This window comes from Lonchura striata, chromosome W (assembly GCF_050655825.1).
Source record: "Lonchura striata isolate lonStrDom1 chromosome W, ASM5065582v1, whole genome shotgun sequence".
NCBI classification, from domain to species: Eukaryota; Metazoa; Chordata; class Aves; order Passeriformes; family Estrildidae; genus Lonchura; species Lonchura striata.
In genome coordinates this window covers 28,310,410-28,329,725 of record NC_140743.1, presented here as the reverse complement: position 1 = coordinate 28,329,725, position 19,316 = coordinate 28,310,410, and the positions used below count along the sequence as shown (strand labels likewise).

Here is a 19,316-nt window from a genome sequence, read left to right as displayed (position 1 = left end):
CACCCTTAATCTTCTTTAAAGGCATTCTCATCCGCTATCCGTTGTTTGCATCCCCTCTTCATATGTCCCTTCTTTCCACAGTAGAAGTAGACAATTTCACGACCTCTTCCTTTTCCTTCCCTAGAAATATAACTCTGCTCCCGATTCTCCCTTTGTTCTACATTCCTTGCATGGGAATTAGGGTTAGGCCCTTCCTGCACACTTCCATACAATAATGTATCATTTTAACTTTGTCTTTCCCTTTTCTAGATGGGAAAGCATCCCAATTAATTATCATCAAACCCAAGGGGCTTGGGAATCTGGGGAAGTTTAGCATGGGTCCCCTCTCCCATGGGACCAGAGGGCTTGCTTTTCCTCTGTCCCATCTTCCGGAGTGCACTCAATTTCTCACACACGTGCTCCCCTGGTTCGTGGCCCAGCCCCTCGCGGGGAATGGAAAACGCACTAATACAGAGTCCGCACTCACTTGGTCTCCACGAGACCTCTCACACACAGCACTCCGGGAAAACCACCCCAAACCGAGCGGGAAACCGGCTTATACTCACGCGTCCTGCGTCTTCGCTGGTTCTTCGTGCACAAAGATTACAGGGGTAACCGGTTCTCCTTTGCCCGTTACTCAATTTAGGTTCGTCGGTGGAGAGTGATTAGAAAGCCTGGGGCAGCCGGGCCGCCATAAGGGCGGGGCGCCTCCCGATCGTCCCGTAGCGACTGATCTACTTCTCCATCCGAGTCACGGCACCAAATTGTTATAAATTGTGACACGACAATTTGAAGTGTCTTAGTCCAATAAAGCAATTTTATTTAAAATTAGCAAGCGAGTAAGGCAGGCAAAATCCAGCGCTGGGCGGCCGGGGAGTCTCCTGCTCCACTAACGGCGCGCAAAAATGTTTTGTCCTAACCTTCCTTTTATCCCCCCCCTTCTCCTTGCAGGCGTGACTCTCTAGATGTAGTTTGAGTCTGGTCGTTGTGATAGCTTCTAAGTCTCTTCTTTTGAGATATAGCAAGTAGACCAAATATACACACCCAGGACTTTAATCTCAACTTCCTTATCACCTTGTAAGCAAATAAGCATTTCAAAGACACACTAGTACATTCTTATGTAAACCAAGGTAAATGAGTATATCACAGTGAACAAATTATTTTCCACTTATCTTACAGCTGCCATGTCTTGTGTTTCCATGTCACACGTGGCACCGCCCAGAGAGAATCTGCCAGTGTGACACTCTCCTCTCCATGTCACAGTGCTCTCACCACCGTGCATGGACAGAGACTGCTCACAGGGCCCCTTTAAGGATGCTTTGCCAAGGACCAACAGGAACAACAGTCCAGTGTCTCATTTTGGGACTACAGTCCCCCCCATTTCCCTGGGGCCGGGGGTCCAAGAACAGAGATCGCCTTCTCTTCTTCTCTGAAGACGGAGGGCATCCTCACACCCTCCTCCGCTGACCTCTGTTCATTCCTGAACTGGTAGTTGCTGAAGGAGTCTCTTGGCTCACCATTGCATCCCCCTAAAATGCAGTCTCTCTTGGAGAAGTTGGTTCAGTCTATGGTTAACAAGAAGAGTCCAGCCAACAGCCACTCCATCATCTCCTCCCAACCTTCTTTCCCTAACAACTGAGGTCCCCGGCTGTCTCTCTTTCCTTCAAATTGAGGAGGAGCAATATTTCACAAAGCCTTCATTTCCCGGGAAAGGGTTAAAATTCCCAAACTCCCTGGACGGCTGAAATCTCTGGCCCAGGATGCTGTGCTGTCTCCCACGCTGGGCATCTTCCTTCCCCCCCCCCCCCCCCCCCCCTTCTCCTCTGCTGGCAGACTCCCGGGTGTCTGCAGGCTCTCTATCTCTTTCCCTCTAGGTTGGTGGGGGGGTGGACAAAGACATCTCAGACGTTTTCCACCCTTCTGTCTGCAGGAACTGGCCCAGCTCTGGCTCCCCATCCTTCACCCCCTGGCCTACCTCTGCAGGCCACATGGCTTTTCCCCTCCCCCACCCAGCTCGTGGCTGGGCAGGGGAGGTTTGCACTCTCCGATGATCAGAACCAAAGAGAGCGAGTTCTCCTGGGAATTCTGCTTTTAACCCCTCTGTGTTCTCAGAGGCGTGTCCACCTTCAATTGGTCACCCCAAGTGTCAGTATCCAAACCTGACCCCTGACTGGACTGACCTCTTCCTTCCAAGAAAATTCTTTTCCCGTGTCAAATCATGACACTGTATTACATCTGAAATGGATTATAACATGCCCATGTTGGCTTGATGGAGACCATCAAACTGGGGGTGTGTTTTCACAGTTGTCTGAAGCAAGTGCAAGTTTATATTGCTGCCAGGAAGATGCTCTTACCATCACTGGTTTGCTGCTTCAGGCCTGTTGCCAAATTGTGATGCTCATGAGTTGCAGTCAGCAAGATGAGGACATTCTCTAAAGATCTTGTTATATTCAGGTTGTTTGGGCTGTTTTCACAGCAAGCGGATCTTCCTGTGCTGCTTCATCCCCCCAGGAGTTTTTCAAATATTTGTGTGCATGTCTTTTTCCTTAAAGTACCCTTTCATCCTGAAAAACAAACATGGATTAAACAACAAATTGAGACCCACTGGAGTTAACATATATTGAATCACAGTGGGCTAACTCTAGACTATCATAGGTGAAGTTATTAGCTTGTCTTTCAGAGAGGCTAGTGCTCTCTGTCATGTTCTCTATTAAGGATGCTTGGTTTTATTTTTTTCATTGCTTATTGTGGTATGCTCAAGTTGTGATGTGTTGATTGACACTTTATTTGTTGAGTACCCATTCCTTGTGAATGCCAGCGAGCAGCTTGCACCAAAGCTGCTGCCCTGACAAGTTGTGTGCTGAGGCACGTTCATACTTCTGGGCTGCAGTAAAAGCACTTTGCTGCTTGTTTGCACATCTCCTCCTGCCCAGGTACACCACTTGTAGGTTGTCCTTAGTTCCCTAAATTTGCAGGTTTTACTTCCCAGTGTCATGGGACAGAAACCTTGCAGTCAACTCTGACCTGAGCAGTCACAAGATCTGTTTCCAGTTATCATAGTAACTATAAGCCATACTTGTCAATTAACCTTGTGTCAGATGCTGTAAAAACACAGGGGGAATAATAAATTCCTTGTTTCAAAGTAATTGTAATGATAGAAAATGCATTAGAATGAAAGCTGACTACCGCAAATGGGATAACACTGGTAGGTGTGTGTGGTTTGAGTTTTCTTTTGTTTTCTTTTGTTTCCATACAACCAATGTATGTTTAAAGCAGGGTAATAGGTGGTTTTGTAAATAATTTCTTTAAATGTGAGGGAGAACATAAAAATATTGTCTACAAAGGCTGTATTTAAAGGTAAGGGTCATGATTTTTCTATAAGAGAGAATGAGAGAGTGGGAAATAGAGTGGGCATTGTCTATGACTTCATGTATGTGTGCAGGAAAGTAGTTTAATGATAGGGAAGAAAGGAATGGCCTGAGTTGCGAATGTGACTTCTGTTAGCATTCTGAGTGGGTATGAGTGATTAAATTCTAGGCATCAAAACAAGACAGCAGATATTAAAGAAATCTAAGGCGTGATCCAGCTGGAGCTGGAATTTCAGCAGAGTAGCAGATAGAAAAGTCTATATGTTAAATAACTGGGAAAAGCTGTGAGATCTAGATGTTGTCTGGAAGTAGAGATCTAGACAGATTGAAGTCAGATAACAAAAATTATTTTTATCCACTTCATTTACCCCTTTACTGTGAAGATTGCAATAAATCAAAAAATAGTGTATTGAAGCTGCTTTCTCGGGAGTCTCTGTATAGAGTTTGTGGTAAAGGCAGGAAGAGTTCAATATACTACATTTGTATATTATCGGGGTATGGAATCAATACCCTGCCTTAACTCTTTTTTTCCTTTCAGATTTTCTATTTTGTACATACATTGTTTTGTATATACTGTATACGATGACTTCGGTGGTCAGTGAACGTACCCGGGGTACTAGGGACAAAATGCAAATTTCAACCTCTCAGCCAACACAACCACAGAAACAAGTAGTACAGGTACGTGCTACTATATAATCTTCTTTGAGTTGAAAGTGAGCATGCAATTATTTCTTTCTTCCCTAAGTCAGTAAAAACTGTGAAAAGATGGGGGGGCTATGGTCTTATTTGGAAAAGTATGTTTGTTTGATATCTTGCTTTAATTGCTTAGTTATCCAGCACAGCATTAAGTTGTCCCTGTATTCTTGTCTCTTAAGGAGCTTTGTGTTCTTCAGCATCATTTCCCATGAGTGAGGAATTCTATGCCTATCCTTGTCAGGATTTCTGTCCTGTTACCTTAGTGTCTTCAGAGCTCAGCTCTTTCATATGCCAGCCTCATGATGCTAGAAAATTTCTGGTCAGTAGAGGAATTTGGGTGGGTGGGAAAAGCTTTGTTAGATCCATGTTGTGTTCTACAGCATGATTCAGCATATTTAGAAGTCACAAAAATCCCAAACTTCTTGTGCAGTGCCTTCACAAAGTGAAATGAAGATGGTTGTCCACTAGCAGACTAAAGTTATTTTGAGTATCTGCAAGATGGAAATTAAGCTCTTACCCCATTGTCTTGGTTCTCAGCATCAGAATAGTTAAGTTGTGTGCTTGCCTGGGTTAAAGTGCAAAATGTCTCTGTTCCTGGCAACTCATTATTATTTTGTTAGGTACTTTTCAAAATTTGATTCAAGAATTGCCTCAGTTCTCAATCTAGAGGTGATCCCTTGGGAAATTGTCTTATTTTCTAGACTGATCTTTAACATGGAGGGGCTCTTCTGCTCTGTACAATATGATGTGACCTCAAGCTCTTATTTCCTTGTGTTACAGTGCTTTGCATAGTGGTGATTCATGCTAATGTGTGGGTTTAGAAAGTGACTTTCAACAAATGAAATTGAATTTGGTTTTGCTTTATAACAAGTAAGTGTGCAGGATTATAACAAGCAGGTTGACAGAAGTGATGGGTTCCCCTTTTTTGATGTTTGCCAGACAGTGGAGTACTCTGCCCAGTTTTGGGTTTCCTAATGCAAAGCAGACATTGGCAAATGGGAGCAAGCCCAGTAAGGAGCTGTGAAGATGGTTGAGAGACTGGAGCACAAGATGAATGAGTGGTGACTGAGGGAACTGGATTTGTTCATTCCTAAGAAGGCAAGGCCAGGCTGTCTTCTATTCAGATACCTCATGAAAGGGTATAAAAAAGGTGAAGCCAGCCTGAGAGACAATGGCACAAGTTGGAACACTGGAAATTCCAGCTGTTAAATGGAAAAAAATTGTTTACCACAAACACTGTCATGGATTAGAGAGGTTGTGGGATCTCTATCTGGCCTCAAGCAGCTACTCTGATGGGACATGCTCTCAAGTGGGAGGTTGTACTATCGCTAAGGTATATTTGCAACTGATGTAATTAATTCATTTTAAGCATTAAGTCTTAGACCTTTTTCTGCTTTTTTTCCCACTTATTCTACCTCTTGCATAATCGATATTGGTTTGGTCATTTCAGTGGAAAAGATGATTATTTAATATACAACAGATATGTTTTAGTGCACCGTATATTTTTATTGTTTAGATCACATGAACCTCCCTCCTTAGGCTTTACAGATCAACAGCAACATGTGGGATGATACTATTCAATTACCACTGATTCATTTTTTGAATGTAGAATTATGTTACTTTCTCAAATGGAGATTTCATTGTCATAGTCACATTTAACATAATTTAAGTTATTTAAGAAATTATATCACAGTTCTTTTTCATTGTTTCTGGATAATAAATAGACTATTTTATTTTAAGATCCGGGTCTATTACTATCTGTCCTAGTTTAGGGAAAATTTGGGGAAAACCCTCTGGAAGGAGTCCCCAGAAAACAAACCCCCACGGCCCCTCCCCACCCACCTGGTTCGGGAAAAAAATTTTCTCTGAGAGAAGTGGAAAAGAACCTGTTTATTTAACAAACAAAGCACTCCCCAGCACCAAAAAAATTAACAACACCAGATGACAACAAAACTCTTTCACCACTCTGAAGAGATTTACAAATCCAGAAAGTCTTTTCTGGGAGTGGTCGCCCGGGTCTGGACGCTGGGGATTACTCTGGGCACTGGGAATGGCTGCTGCAGATCACAGAATGCAGGCTCTCGGTGTTCCTTGGTGTTTCCCAGATCCCAGTCCGGGGCAGGTTGGATGGTATTCAGGAAAAGGAAAGGAAAGGAAACAGTCCAGGGAAAGAATTGGACTGCTTAGCTAAACTAACTAGGAAGCAAAGGCAAAAGCAGAAGCAAGCAAGCAAGCAAAATCAAGCCAGCCAGCACTAGCCTCTTCTAGACAGCAGACCATGGGGGGAGGTGAACCAGCTGATAACAAGGCAAAACAAACCTTCACTTTCAGAGTCAGTTCTGAAAGCACAGAACATAATATCAAACATAAACAGAACATATGATTGGAGATACAAACACCATAATGTCATCCTAGGACACTATCACTTTGTGTTTTGCGTACTTCTGTTTTCTCGTAGTTCAAAGTTGTTAAAAATTTCCTTCACTCTGTTATGCTGCAAAGATAATGTATCTTGTAAGGCTGAGTGAAGTTCTAGCTGTCTTAAGATGCTACCATTTTCTTAGTTGCAATTAAAACTTAATTATACTGTTTTATAGGATATTACAATGACACTTGTGACAATGGTGCCTTAAAAATGAAGAAGAAACACTCAATGGGGGGAAAAAAGCAAAACTTTTTTGTGACACTAATTTGGTGTTTGTGTTGTAAACACATCTTGTGGGGTTTTGTTGAGTTTTTTTTCTTCTGAATCTTCAATTCTATCTGTATGCGATCCACTGGCATAAATGTTAGTGATATTGCACCTGCTTGTGTTTCTAAGCCTTCTCCTTACACAGGAAAACTAAAGATATTGTTACTCATTTGATAGTGTTATAAAGTTTGTATAGTTTTGTCTTCTAACATGGACTTGAAAAAAGTTTGTTTACAGAAGAAATGGATCTCAATGGTTTCCCATTTCTGGTCAAATATCCCATTGTGTCTCTATAGAAGTTACATTGAATGTTTGTATTCTGGGATATCTTTAAAGGAAATCTCTTCACTAGCTAAAAAGTTGCTGTGGGCATGAGGAGGCTGAAGTCAGAGCAAGAAGATGGATCATCAGGACTTAATTTCTGAAACCAGCAGACCTTTAATTTTTGCTCTCTGCTGAGCTCTCAATAGATACCAACAGCAAGCTCCTTTACACAGAACACCACACTGATTCAGGAAGCTTTTGTGGAGGGTGGCACCAGGGATAGCACAGGGAATTCCAGAGCAGGCTCTCCTCTTGTGTTACTGATTGGCATATGAAGCTGTCAGCATGACACTTTGAAAATGTGAAGTAGTGCATAGTATTTAACTCTGTTACTTTCTTAGTTTAAGGCAATTATATGGGGTGGAGACTCCACAATGACTTACCTTCTCATAGTTTTAATCACTCCCCTTTCACCAATAAGGAGAAATGAACATGAGAAGATATAAGTGACAAAATAACAGTTTACTAAAAAGAAAAAACAGCAATAACCACTAGATACAAAGGTGCTGAGTCACCTCGTCCCCCTGGGAACAAAGAAAACAAGATGGTGGAGAAGCCCCCTCCTCCCAAGATGATGGCAGCCATAGCAGCCCATATAGCCCGGAGGACAAAGACAAGATAGTGGAGAAGCCCCCTTCTCTGGACCACTGGCAGAGAGAGAAAACAAAGGAAAATCAACACAGCAACTGAATATGCTGTTCCACGACTCCTTTCTCCCTCAAACAACAACTGACAGGGGACAGGGACAAAGCAAAACCTGGGAAAAAAATCCTATTTTTGTCCAAAAGGCTTCAATGCTGCTGAAACGCTAGAAAAAACTTCCCTCCTTGGCCTGGCTGGAACTGGAGCAACAGCTGGAAAAGTTGTGGACAATGGGTCTGACTCCTCCTTGGCGAATGGCAGGTGGCTGGAACTGGAGTATCAGCTTAAAAACTCATGAAGAAAGGATCCCGACACCTCCTCGTGAAACAGCAGGCAGTTGTGGCAAAGGTGTTTCAAAATCTGCTGTGAAGTAGCTTCAGATTGTGAAATGCAGCTTTGTGGGTTGTGACTAGGAGACCTGCCCAAGACAACCCCTTTGGGAGCCCAGAGAGAACAAGAGGGCTCATTGGTGTGCATTCCTTGTTTTTAAAAGGACCCAGCCCCCCTCCTTTCCCTGAACTGGGGTAAAACACACAAGTTCCACTTTGTGGGTTGTCAGGTCTTAGAGACTAATAATCTTTGGCAGGTTGACATGCAGAACATATGAAATACATGAGGTTTTTTGGGTCATCTAGGTCACCTAGGACAGTTACAAATGCTGATTGTCTTGGAACATTGACTCTGAGCAAAGCAAATATTCCCTTAAGGAACTGGGACAGCTGCAGTAACTTCTCAGCCAATAAGCAGCTGATGTTTTATGATGGAATAATTTTTTAGACTCAGGATTTACACTTGGTGATCTTCTCTAAAGCTTGCATTTGTGGTAAACTCCAAAAATGAAGCAGTTTGAGACTAAGTCTGAACTTGTGAGGTACAGAATTTCATGTGGGTATCCTGTGAAGTGAGACTGCCTAGGATGAATCCTTTCTGTCAAGAATTCGGGGGATGATCTGGTCCCCTTCTCAGTAATGAAGTGTTCTGAAATACATCAACTTGCATTTTGGGTCCTGGCTCTCTTCAGTATCAGCCTTCTCTAGCATGAGATAGTAGCCTCTTCTGTTTGGGCAGAAATCAAATGAGTTCCAGGTTCATGTAGCATACATTTATCTTTGGTATTTTCATGGGAATGCAGTTAAGTAGGCTGCAGATGCTGCACTATGAAGAGTGGCCTATATGATGTGCCGTTAATGTTTTTGAGTAGTTTTCTCTTTAGGGTAGCTATAGCCTGTTTGGGTTTATGGCTCTTTACTGCATCCATCCATTTTAGTCTTTCAGCTTTTGGAGAAGTTGCCAGCATGGATTTGTTGTCCAGAAATGTTACAAAAGCACCAAATATTTTGTCAAGAGCAAGATTTTTTAGCAGTTTTCAGAGACTAGTATTCAGTTATTAAAAAAAAAAAGGAAGTTCAGCTGTTTATGAGCATAATCTTGAGGCATGACTCAGTCTTGTGCTCATAAAACTAGTCAGGTGGTTATTGGGAGAGGTGTGGAAGGTGATGTGAACAGGGATCATCAGAGGGTGTAGTAAATTTAGAAATACCATTGTCAGTATGTTATGATAAAACTATCTCTGCAGTGGTAGATACTAAATAAAAGAAATATCAAAGTGTAAGCTTCTGTGGTAAATTCTATTATATGCTTGTCTATGTGGAGAGCTTTAACGGTGGTTCAAACACATCAGAATATGTTGAAATTGCTTCTGTTCTAGCTAACTTTTTAACTATAAAATGGGCATAGAGATGTTAATCCCTTCCCTGTAGCACTGCTGTGCTTGTGTATATTCTTTTTGAGAATCTTGAGAGAAAAAGTGACACTGGTGACAGGACCTGAGGGAATGGCCAGATGTTGTGTCAGGGGAGGGCTAGGCTGGATATCAGGAAAAGATTCTTCCCCCAGAGGGTGGTTGGGCACTGATTTCCCAGGGAATGGTCACAGCCCAAGGCTGCCAGAGCTCCAGGAGGGTTTGGACAATGCTCTCAGGCACAGGGTGGGATTGTTGGGGTGTCCTGTGCAGGGCCAGGAGTTTGACTTTGATGATCCTTGTGGGTCTCTTCCAACTCTGTGTATTCTATGATTGTGATAACTAGGAGATACTTAAAAAAAAAAATAGTTAAATGTTGTGTACTTTATTGGATGTTTGTTTTTCAGGCAACAGCAGAACAAATTCGCCTTGCTCAGATGATCTACGATAAGAATGACACAGATTTTGAAGATAAAGTGAAACAAGTATGTTTTGTATGATACAGAGTTTTTATGCTCTGTAACAATGCTGACTTGTGTTTTGGAGGTAGAGCATGTTTCTGATTTAGATGAAACCTTTTTCACAAGGATAAAAGTTTAACTAGAAAAAGGTGCTCTTATTGTCCTGTAAAGTCTGTTTTCAAGAAATTGTGTGGTAATATAGCTATGACTGTATGTTTATACCTGGTGTATTTTCCTTTGGCCTTTAAGCCAAAACTCATCTGTGCTGATCTCTTCCAGACTATATCTCTTTAGTATGGTCACAATTGAATAATTGTCAGAATAAAGAGTGCGTTCAGGTTGTTCATGTGTACACACACATGGGAAAAATGTCACCTGTGTAAACTGAGTTTGCCAATATATTGGTTGTTTTTCAGGAAAAGTAAAAATCATAGAATCATAGCTTAAAGGTAAATTGAGGTATTATTTAAAAAAATAACTTGACCTCCTAGAGCTGTGTATGCAGCTTTATTGACTTTTCCTTTGTAAAACCTCCTCTGAAGCATTAAGTGCTTTTTGTTGTTATAAACTTGTTTTGGTGATGTGCCAGAAGTGAAATTTTGTACTTCCTGAAGCCATAGTACCCTCATCAACAATGCCTGTAGCTGTGCTGGTGGGAAGGACAAGAATTAAGTTCTGCATAGGAAATCTCCAAGCATAAAGTTAAAGGGAAAAAAAAGTGAGAGAGTGCTTTCTTGATTATAATTTAATTCATGTTTACCTTTATTCACAATTTTAGTTTGCTCTGACACAGTAGCTTATGCGCGTTTTTGAATCTGTGGTGATACTAACTCTTATTTTCTTACAAAAATAATTTGAATATTTTAACATGTCTGACTCTTACTGCCAGCTTATGGAAGTGACGGGGAAAAACCAGGATGAGTGCATAGTGGCACTACATGATTGTAATGGGGACATGAACAGAGCAATTAACATATTGCTGGAAGGAAGTTCAGACACGGTAAGGTTTTACTTTCCTATTAAGCTGTTTTTTGTTTCCACTTCTTAGAAGTGATTGGGAAAGTCACATTTTAGAAGCTTTCAATTTCCATGCCTCCAAATTCTTTTGAAGGAAATTGAGACCAGGACAGCTTTTCTGCTGCATGCATACCTTAGACTAGGCTGAACCTTGAAAATGTTGTAGGTGTTTAGCTGGTTTCTTGCAGAATCTTTTGGTTTTCATTTACATACAATAATTTTAACTCTGCAGCAGAAATCATTGCTCTGTCAGACACAGGCCTGTTTTTTGCTCCAATGTTTGTAGTGATGCCTAGAGAGGCTACCTGGAACAGAGCCTAGACAGTGTTAAAGGAATAAAGTAAGTATTAAAAGGCCTTAAAAGGATACACCTTGGGCAGTACAAGAGCCCGGCTGTGGCTCGATGCAAGATGGACGACTGGTCATGAGTTTTCGCACTTTTATAAGTTTTGGTCCATTTACATGCTGGGGTTAATTGTCCAATTACAGCTTCAGGTTATGAAGTTCTATCCTCCCATATTGCTCTCCTCAATTTGCTGTTGTTTATACTTTTTTGGGCCCGAAGCTGCAGTGGTTTATTTGGTTCTCAGGCTGGAAAAGGATTGTTTTTTCTAAACTGTGAGGAGAACTTACTAACACTTTAGTCACACACTAAGGCAGTACAGAATTTGAAAAATATGAAAGCTAAAATTTAAAGCATCAATAGCACCTCCCAACCATGAGACCTGAGTCTGTTTGCCTCAAAGGATAATCTTTATAAACCTAAAGTGTAGGTAGATATTTTAAGTTGTGCAGCTTATGTAGGTTTGCATTGTCAGTATTAAATTTGGAGGAGGTTTCCATATCTGAAAGTTGCATTGACAGCACTACTAATGGCAAAAGAGGATACAAGTATCCTTTCACTGTTGTTCATTTGCATAACTTCATTGAAAAGCAGAAAGAGGAGACTAAAAAATGTGTATATAACAACAAATAATATTGTTTAGAATGTTACACAGCAATTTTCTATCCCAAGAGATACCAGGAAAATGTCTTGGTGAAGCTCAAGCTTTTGCTGGAGGGACTTCTTACAGTTTGTCCAAGACAGTAAGCTAGATTCCATCTCATCAAAATTAGGAAAGAAACCTGGACTTCCTTTCTTAATGCTGAACATTCTGTATTTCCTGTGATTTGTCAGGATCTGTCTTATTGTTAATGAGGAAACCCACCCTCACACACCTTAAATCTAGAACACATACTGTTCTGATTGAGAGGCCTTTCTTTCCTATCCCCTTTTCATTTATCAGAGTTGAGGTCATCTAAAACACATAAATATATAATACTGAACAAACTGTCAAGTTGGGAATAGAAGAGAGCATCTCATGATTAAATCTGTTGGTAATGTGCTGTTTTTTTGTTCTTTTGTACTTCTTGTATTTGCCATTTTCTTCTTGAAAATAGTTTTCTGACTGATAAGAGAATTTTAAATGCTTCCTTTATCAAAGTTTTTATATGTGATCATGGCATGGAAGAAACTTTCTGAACTCATTTATCAATTAGAAGCATCATATCCATATATTGTTCTTTTGACAAGTCCCTCTGAACCCACTGCACTTTGTAGACAAAATGCAACTCAGATACAGACAATTTGAAGGACTCAAGAAGGAAGGAGTATTAATTAGAAGGGGTTCTCATCAGAGTGTGAATAAACTTAATGCAAATCTGTGGGCCTCCAACTTGAAGGCCGTTATACTCCAGAACACTTTAACCGTAGATTTGATGTAAGGTTGTATTACTGTTGAGCAAGAAATGACACAGGCTGGTTCACACAACAGTACTTTTAATACAAAAGTTCTCTTCTTTTATAACTAGGTTCGACACATTCTACTTGATTGACTTATTAACAAAAACATTTTTCTCACAAACAGTCCTTGAGAAGAACAGAAAAACAGAGTAGGAAAACACTTGCAGATTGTTTATACTAACAAGTTATCATTGTTTCTCTACAATTCCCTAAAAAGTCTCACAAGTCCATTGTGAGAAAATGAATTCCGCTTTCTCGCTCTCTGACCAGGCTGTCACATCCACAAGGTTGGAAGCAGAGGTGGTACTAATTCTGAATGCAGATTCCCAAATCTCTTTTTTTTAGTTTCACTGCTTTGATGCACTGGAAGGTTTTTTTACCTCATCTGGAAGAAGACATGTCTGTTCAAATTGAGGAATTAAAAGGAGTGATAGCTAGAATGTCCATTTATAATTTCTTTGGTATTCTGCCAGTTTTGTATTTTTTAAAAAATATTGTAATATTTAAGGCTTTATGCTCCATGACTGTTAATCTTTATGCAGACTTCACTTGCAACAGTTATGTCAGTTTGTCTTTGGACACAGAGGCTTGTGGATGAGAGTTGAGAAGGGCATGTTTCTTTGCCCAAGACTTCTGTTCATTTAACTTCCTACAGTCATAAGATCCATTTTATGTCTGACCATGTGTTACTTCCTAAACCTTTTAAGATAGAACAAAGGGGACCTTTCAGATTATTCTTCTTTCCATTTAAGATCAGGCCAGCAAGGCAGTTTCTGTTACATATTTTTGAAGGTCAGGCCCGCAGCTGTCATTTGGGTTGCCTCAGGCATCCTCAGCTGAAATTGTAAGGGAACTAATTGATTGCAAAAGGAGACAGATTCAATAGTCTGTGAAAGATTCCCATGCCCAGAGGTAGCATCATACTGTATCTGAAAGGACATGCCCAACTTTTTGAGGCTTTCCTTAGAATTATACTGTGGGAAAGCATGGATCCGATGCTTTCAGAGTCATCCTTTTACTGATCCTTCCTAAGTCATGGAAAACCTTACTAAGGAGAGGCTGCTTCCTCTTCAGCTTTGCAGACTCACCCAGTTTTGGGTATTTCTTGCAATGGTTCAAGATTTTTGGCACCATGCCCATCAGTAAAATAGTCATGCATTCTGAAATTTATAGATTTGGTTCTTGAGTTGTCAGTACAGGTTGTTTTTTTTTTTTCTCCTGTGAAATAACTAAAGTTTTAGGAGTATTTTAGTACATAATACAGTTACATAAGCTATGGCAGATGAAGCTATGTGATAGTTACTGGGGGAACCAGTTTTCTGCCTCACAGATAATGTGGTGTTGCTCAAACACATAGTTTTGTACTTGTAATCTGTGCTGTCTGTACTTCACCTAAGTTGGTTTATGGCGATATAGTCTTCTGTACTGGGGATAAAACTGAAAAGTTATTCAGCCCTTTTTCTCACCTATATCACGTAAAAAAACCCCCAAACTATTCTTGTAGTACTTATTGTCTCAAAGGAGATACTGAAACGTTGAGTTTATACTTGTAAACTGCTTTGTTACCTGCTTTCTCAATAGAATTAGTTTCCTCAATTCTAGGCATCTTGGGCTATCTGATCATTGCCTACTTTGTGAGGGCTGCTGAGTTGCTGTTGTCTGAATTGAGAAGAGATAGGAGAGAACCTGAAACTATTGATAGCCAACCTTTTTTGTTGAATGCAGGTGCCTGTCAGAGGTCATGACTTTTTGTAGTGCTTCACAGTTTATACCATCTCATTTGCATGTGCAATTTTACCTCTCAAATACCTTACCTAGAAAAAAAGCCCCTAGAGATGAGGGCATATACATAAACCTATCTGCCATCTTAATGGTTTGCACGTAATACCTTTCTTCTTTCTTTTTCAGCTCACAGCTCAATAGACTACCTGTGCAATTGCATAATATGAGTTGCTGTGCTATTCCTGATGAGTGTTTTAGTTGTTTTATTTTCAATTTCTATAGAACTGATATGATCCCTGAATTTATTTTAAAGGTGGAATTTAATATTAAAGCTAAAGCTCCAGTTTTCCCAAGTTATTGTTTTGCCATTCTGTCTCTTGGTGCTTGAATTTTAGTACATCTGGATAATGGTTTCCCCTGGCCACGTACTTACTGTCTATTGTTCAATGATACTTATAAACATTTTTTCATTTCCTTTGGAGAAAAGAATAGCTCTGTATGTACTCCCTTGCTAGATTTATGGAGGTAGTTGAGAGGGAAACTGTTGCTTGCTTTGCAGATTTTCTGTGTTGTGGCCATATCTAGGCTTCCTTGAACTAGTAAAAGTCCATTATAGCCAGAAATATTTGGGATTTTCACATTCCATAAGAAAATCCAACTTTTAAAACTTGTTTCTTTTTCATTTCTTTCAAAAAATGCAACTTATGTTTCCATTTGTATCAGTGTAATATGTATGTATGGCTGGTTTTTTCCCATTAACTGGAGGGATGTGAGGTAGAAGCATACATTGAGAGCTGTCTCTTCCTTTTTGACTTTTCTATGTAATTCTATTCTATCCAAATAGACTTCTTGGGAGACTGTAGGGGGAAAGAAGAAAAACCTTGGAAAAGAAGGTTTGGAAAACAAAGACAACAGAGAGAAACAAGGGGACAGAGAAATGAGCCGTGGATGGGGAAGTTCCAACAGACGGGGAAGAGGAGGCAGCCGTGGCCGAGAGTGTATGTATTTGGGTTCATTTTTAAAGATTCAGATGCTTTTTTTGCAGCTGAAACTGGTTAAGAGCAAATGCTTAATGGAGTAAAGTCTGTCTGAGCTATAGCTCAGCACTGAAGGGATCATCTATGCAACAGGCATGCTTGATCTGTCTGTGACTTGGTTTTGGGATGGTCTGTGTTTATTTACAGACACTACATTTAAATTTCTGTCCTTTTTTGATTAATTGATCTTGTACAAATTGCTGTTCTTTTTTAAGTTTTATAATTGACTCTCTGTAAAACTGCTTGAGAAGCAAGTATGTTGCTGCACAGCTGATACACTTTTTTTTCTTTTAATGAAAAAAATATACAGTCTTGATTACATCTCCTTTTATGAGTGGGAGAACCTGAAGATGTTCTCATCTTTTTATAAAGGGGAATGAAAAGACTGGGCTCATTATTACTCTCTAGCATATGTTACTCATAAGCCAACCAAATGTGAGTTTCTACAACACAGAAAGTTCTTTGTGGGTTGAAATGTTTAAAAATTTTTTACAGCTTATACAGGTGCAAAAATACATTGTACAAAAGCAAACTGACGTTTCCAAGTTAGGTAGCATCACATTAGATAGCCATTGGATGCGCATTGCTTTTTTTCTATTTAAGTTTTTTCAGCAGTATCAAAGCTATATAAATTGCCTGTAAGGGCCATACACACTGATAGATGAGCAGAGAAACACCAATGAAAAAATATGTTTAGCTTTTGACTTAAAAGCAGGAAACAAATTTACAATATTAGTCAATTATTTTAATGATTGTAATATCTTCAAATATTGTGCCAATGAAGACATTGTGAATCTTTTTAAAACAATGTCAAAGTCAGGAAAAAATAGTAATAAAACTTACAGCTATGCTTAGAAAAAATTAATTCAGATCCATCAAAATGAAAGTGAAGTGTAAAGCTGTAATGAGGGATGTGGGACTCCAGGTGGCTCTTCAAAATGCAGTTTAATACATCCAAGACGTTACAGCAGTCCAGGGTCATGGGTGACAGAGCCTGTGCCTACAGCTGTCAGCTCCAGCTGCAGACAAGCCTGAAGACTCTTTAGTTTTATTGCTGCCATTAGGAAAAATTGTGCAGTACAAAATCTCAGCAGTGTTTTAAGTGATCAGTCTTTTTTTTTTTTTTTTTTCTTCCTTCAAAGAGCCAGTCATCTTTTGAAGTACTTCCTCAGGAGTTTTCTGTGAAATAGTTAAGGTGCAGTGTGCTTTTCTAATGCCTCACCTTCACCTGGTTGTTATCCATCTGATTTAAATACAAAGGAGAGTTGTTTTAAGTTACCCTGGTTGTACAGGTATATGGTATGGGCAGACAAAAGAGTTAGTGTTCTTGGTTGTTCCTTATTCTTTCAACTGTTGCCACACAGATTGCTATTGAGGAAGCATAGTATGAGGCAGCTTTTTTTTCCTACCTTGTTAAAGAGGTGAGGCCATAATTAATAGTGTAGGCTGCAACACTGCCTTTCTCCCCTCCCCCAAAACCCCAACCTAACAGAAATGTGTCTGCTGAAGGGCATTTTCCTCTTAGATATTTTTCTTCCTAATGGTCTAGTATGGATATTCTCAGTTCAGTCAGAGAGAAAAAGAGAGAGATTTCTACCAGGCTAAGCCTGGGAAAAAGTCTGAGAGGAATGTAAGCAATTTATTTTCTCTCTTTCTGTTCATATTGTTTATAGATGTGTTCTGCCACACTGACCTAAGTCCATGTGAAATGTTTTTACTCTAAGACCAATGAAATTAGTCTTCATGTTGTTCTCTATAAAAGAGTGATGTACTTCTTTTGAATAAACGTTCATTTTTTGCCTTCTGAACTTGGAGTAATTTCATTCCCGTCCCTGCCTCAGCAATGACAGTCTAGCACAAAGTAAACATAACTTGCTTGTAGCTAGGCTGCAGAAGAAGAGGGCTGACTGATATCTGTTAACCAGCCCACTTTAAAATCTTGCCCTTTTTTTGAGGTTTAGGTTAAGCAGATGGTTATACTGTTTCATGCGTGAGTCTCTTAAACTGTCTTCTCTCCACAGTCAGAGCTGAAGAGAATGGAGTGGACAACAGTCAAGGAGACAGGCCTTCAGACCATGGGAAACGTAGCCGTGGGAGAGGTGAGATGGTAGTATTGGTGCAGGACTGGCACCAATGATTTCATATCCTTAAATCAAACTCTCCCATTTATTTCTTTAAACACTTCTTTTTAAGCATTTGTTGGTTATCCTTTGATTCCGTAAGCATCTCATCCACCTTTAATTTAGGTACATTCCTCTCCCTTGCCCCTTGTTATGTCTTGGTCTCAGAACAACTTAAAAGAATTGACACAGATGACTTCTATGGTAATTTTCTGTGTAGCAGGCTTGTGTGCTCTGGCTATGGAAACCTGTTTTCCCAGATTGACTCATGTCAGCCTTTTGAGAGTGGGAGTATGCTGGGCTCTGCAGGATGTACCTTGGTCGCAGGAGAGCACAAGATTCCATCTGTATGGCTCTCAGGGAAGGATTTGATGTGTACTTGTGTTGTTTTTTTGGGGGTAGATCTGGTTGTCAGGCTTGCCTTCTGGTTTTGGTAGCCAATTGGAGAAAGTACAAGCCACCTTAGAGGCTTTTTGGTAAGAGAAGGAATTCAGCATAGAGAACTTGATGAAAACTGTGGAAAAAGAATACTGCAGAGTCTTAGGTACAACAATCTTATCCTGTAGAAGAGATAGGAAAGGTGGTGTTGATAATGGATTTGATGTGGAATCAAGGGATGTGTAGTTGGTTTGATTTTTATGGGTTGAAGTGGAAAGAGGCTTGTTTCTTCTAAGAGCAGGAGGAATGAAAATTAATAACTTGGGTACAGTGCAGATTGTGTGAAGAAGTGGGTACTAAGTGAATTAAATTGAGAAAGTGCATAGCAGAACTAATGTACTTAAGTAATGTCTGATTGGTGAAAAATTCTGCCTTCAAAAGGGTCTCTTCTTTGGAATATTCAGTAATGAGGCATTCAAAGACAGGCACATCCAACTTCATTGTTTCCAGATCTGCATCTTGGAGGAATGGAAACATGTGAAGACATGTAGCTTCTAAAGGATTGCAAAAATGACACAGTTGTACCCATAAATCAGCAAATACCAAATGGTGTGTGTAGAGAGGTAGGCTTGCAGGGGAGGGTGTGATATAGATCACAGCTATAGTTTTTTGGTATGTTAGCACTGTTAATAGATTGAATGTAAGTATTTCATTTAGTTGTTTTATAAAATAATCATTTATACTCAAATTATAAAGGTAAGAGTTTTTTAAATTGTTGGGTGAAACTTAGAGGTTAACTTTAAATGCAGTCTGTTTTTTGTTTTGTAACCTCATGAACAATACACTGTTTTTGTTATCAACACTGTAGCTCTCTAGATGAATATCATGTCTTAAGCCAAAACACTGACCTATCTGACTGAAGAAATAGGAACAACTTCAACCAATTTTCACTCACTGGCTTAGTGTACAAAGTATTACTGTATCTCTCTACCAAGTATTTTAGACTGCATTCATGTGAGAAAAGTATCTTAATGAAATGTTTTCAACTGTCTGGGATAAGCTGGTTGACTTCAGTATTACTATATTACAAGCATGTGTATTCTGTGGCAGGAAATACCTAGTTAAATTTTAATGCAAAACTCTTGTGGTTTTTGACCAGGAAAGTTATTTTCTCACATTAGCCATGAGGGAGAATAGCCCGTGGGGGAAACAGGGAAGGATGATTTTCCCCAGCTTTTTACCCCCTCTTCCTCCTTTAGGCCTGTTACATCAGCTTTTGAGAATTTTCAATTTCCTTTGGATGTTGAGGAAAGCCTCTTCTTGTTGCTAAGTCTGCCAGGTCTCCTCAGTGTGGTC

At 39.9% G+C, this 19,316-nt stretch overlaps 1 protein-coding gene across 24 annotated transcripts in view; it reads left to right on the top strand.

The window, feature by feature from the left end:
• LOC146763161 (ubiquitin-associated protein 2-like) overlaps nucleotides 1-19,316 on the top strand; it is a 229,312-nt gene that overhangs the window by 16,018 nt on the left and 193,978 nt on the right. For 20 of the 24 annotated variants that reach the window (XM_085571445.1, XM_085571455.1, XM_085571456.1 and 17 more), the window contains exons 2-6: nucleotides 3,886-4,025; nucleotides 9,850-9,927; nucleotides 10,793-10,903; nucleotides 15,270-15,423; nucleotides 17,484-17,561. In XM_085571445.1, the coding sequence (XP_085427571.1) occupies nucleotides 3,886-4,025; nucleotides 9,850-9,927; nucleotides 10,793-10,903; nucleotides 15,270-15,423; nucleotides 17,484-17,561 (561 nt within the window). The remainder of the gene's footprint in view (nucleotides 1-3,885; nucleotides 4,026-9,849; nucleotides 9,928-10,792; nucleotides 10,904-15,269; nucleotides 15,424-17,483; nucleotides 17,562-19,316) is intronic. The other 4 variants (XM_085571465.1, XM_085571466.1, XM_085571458.1 and 1 more) reach the window with 2 other exon arrangements.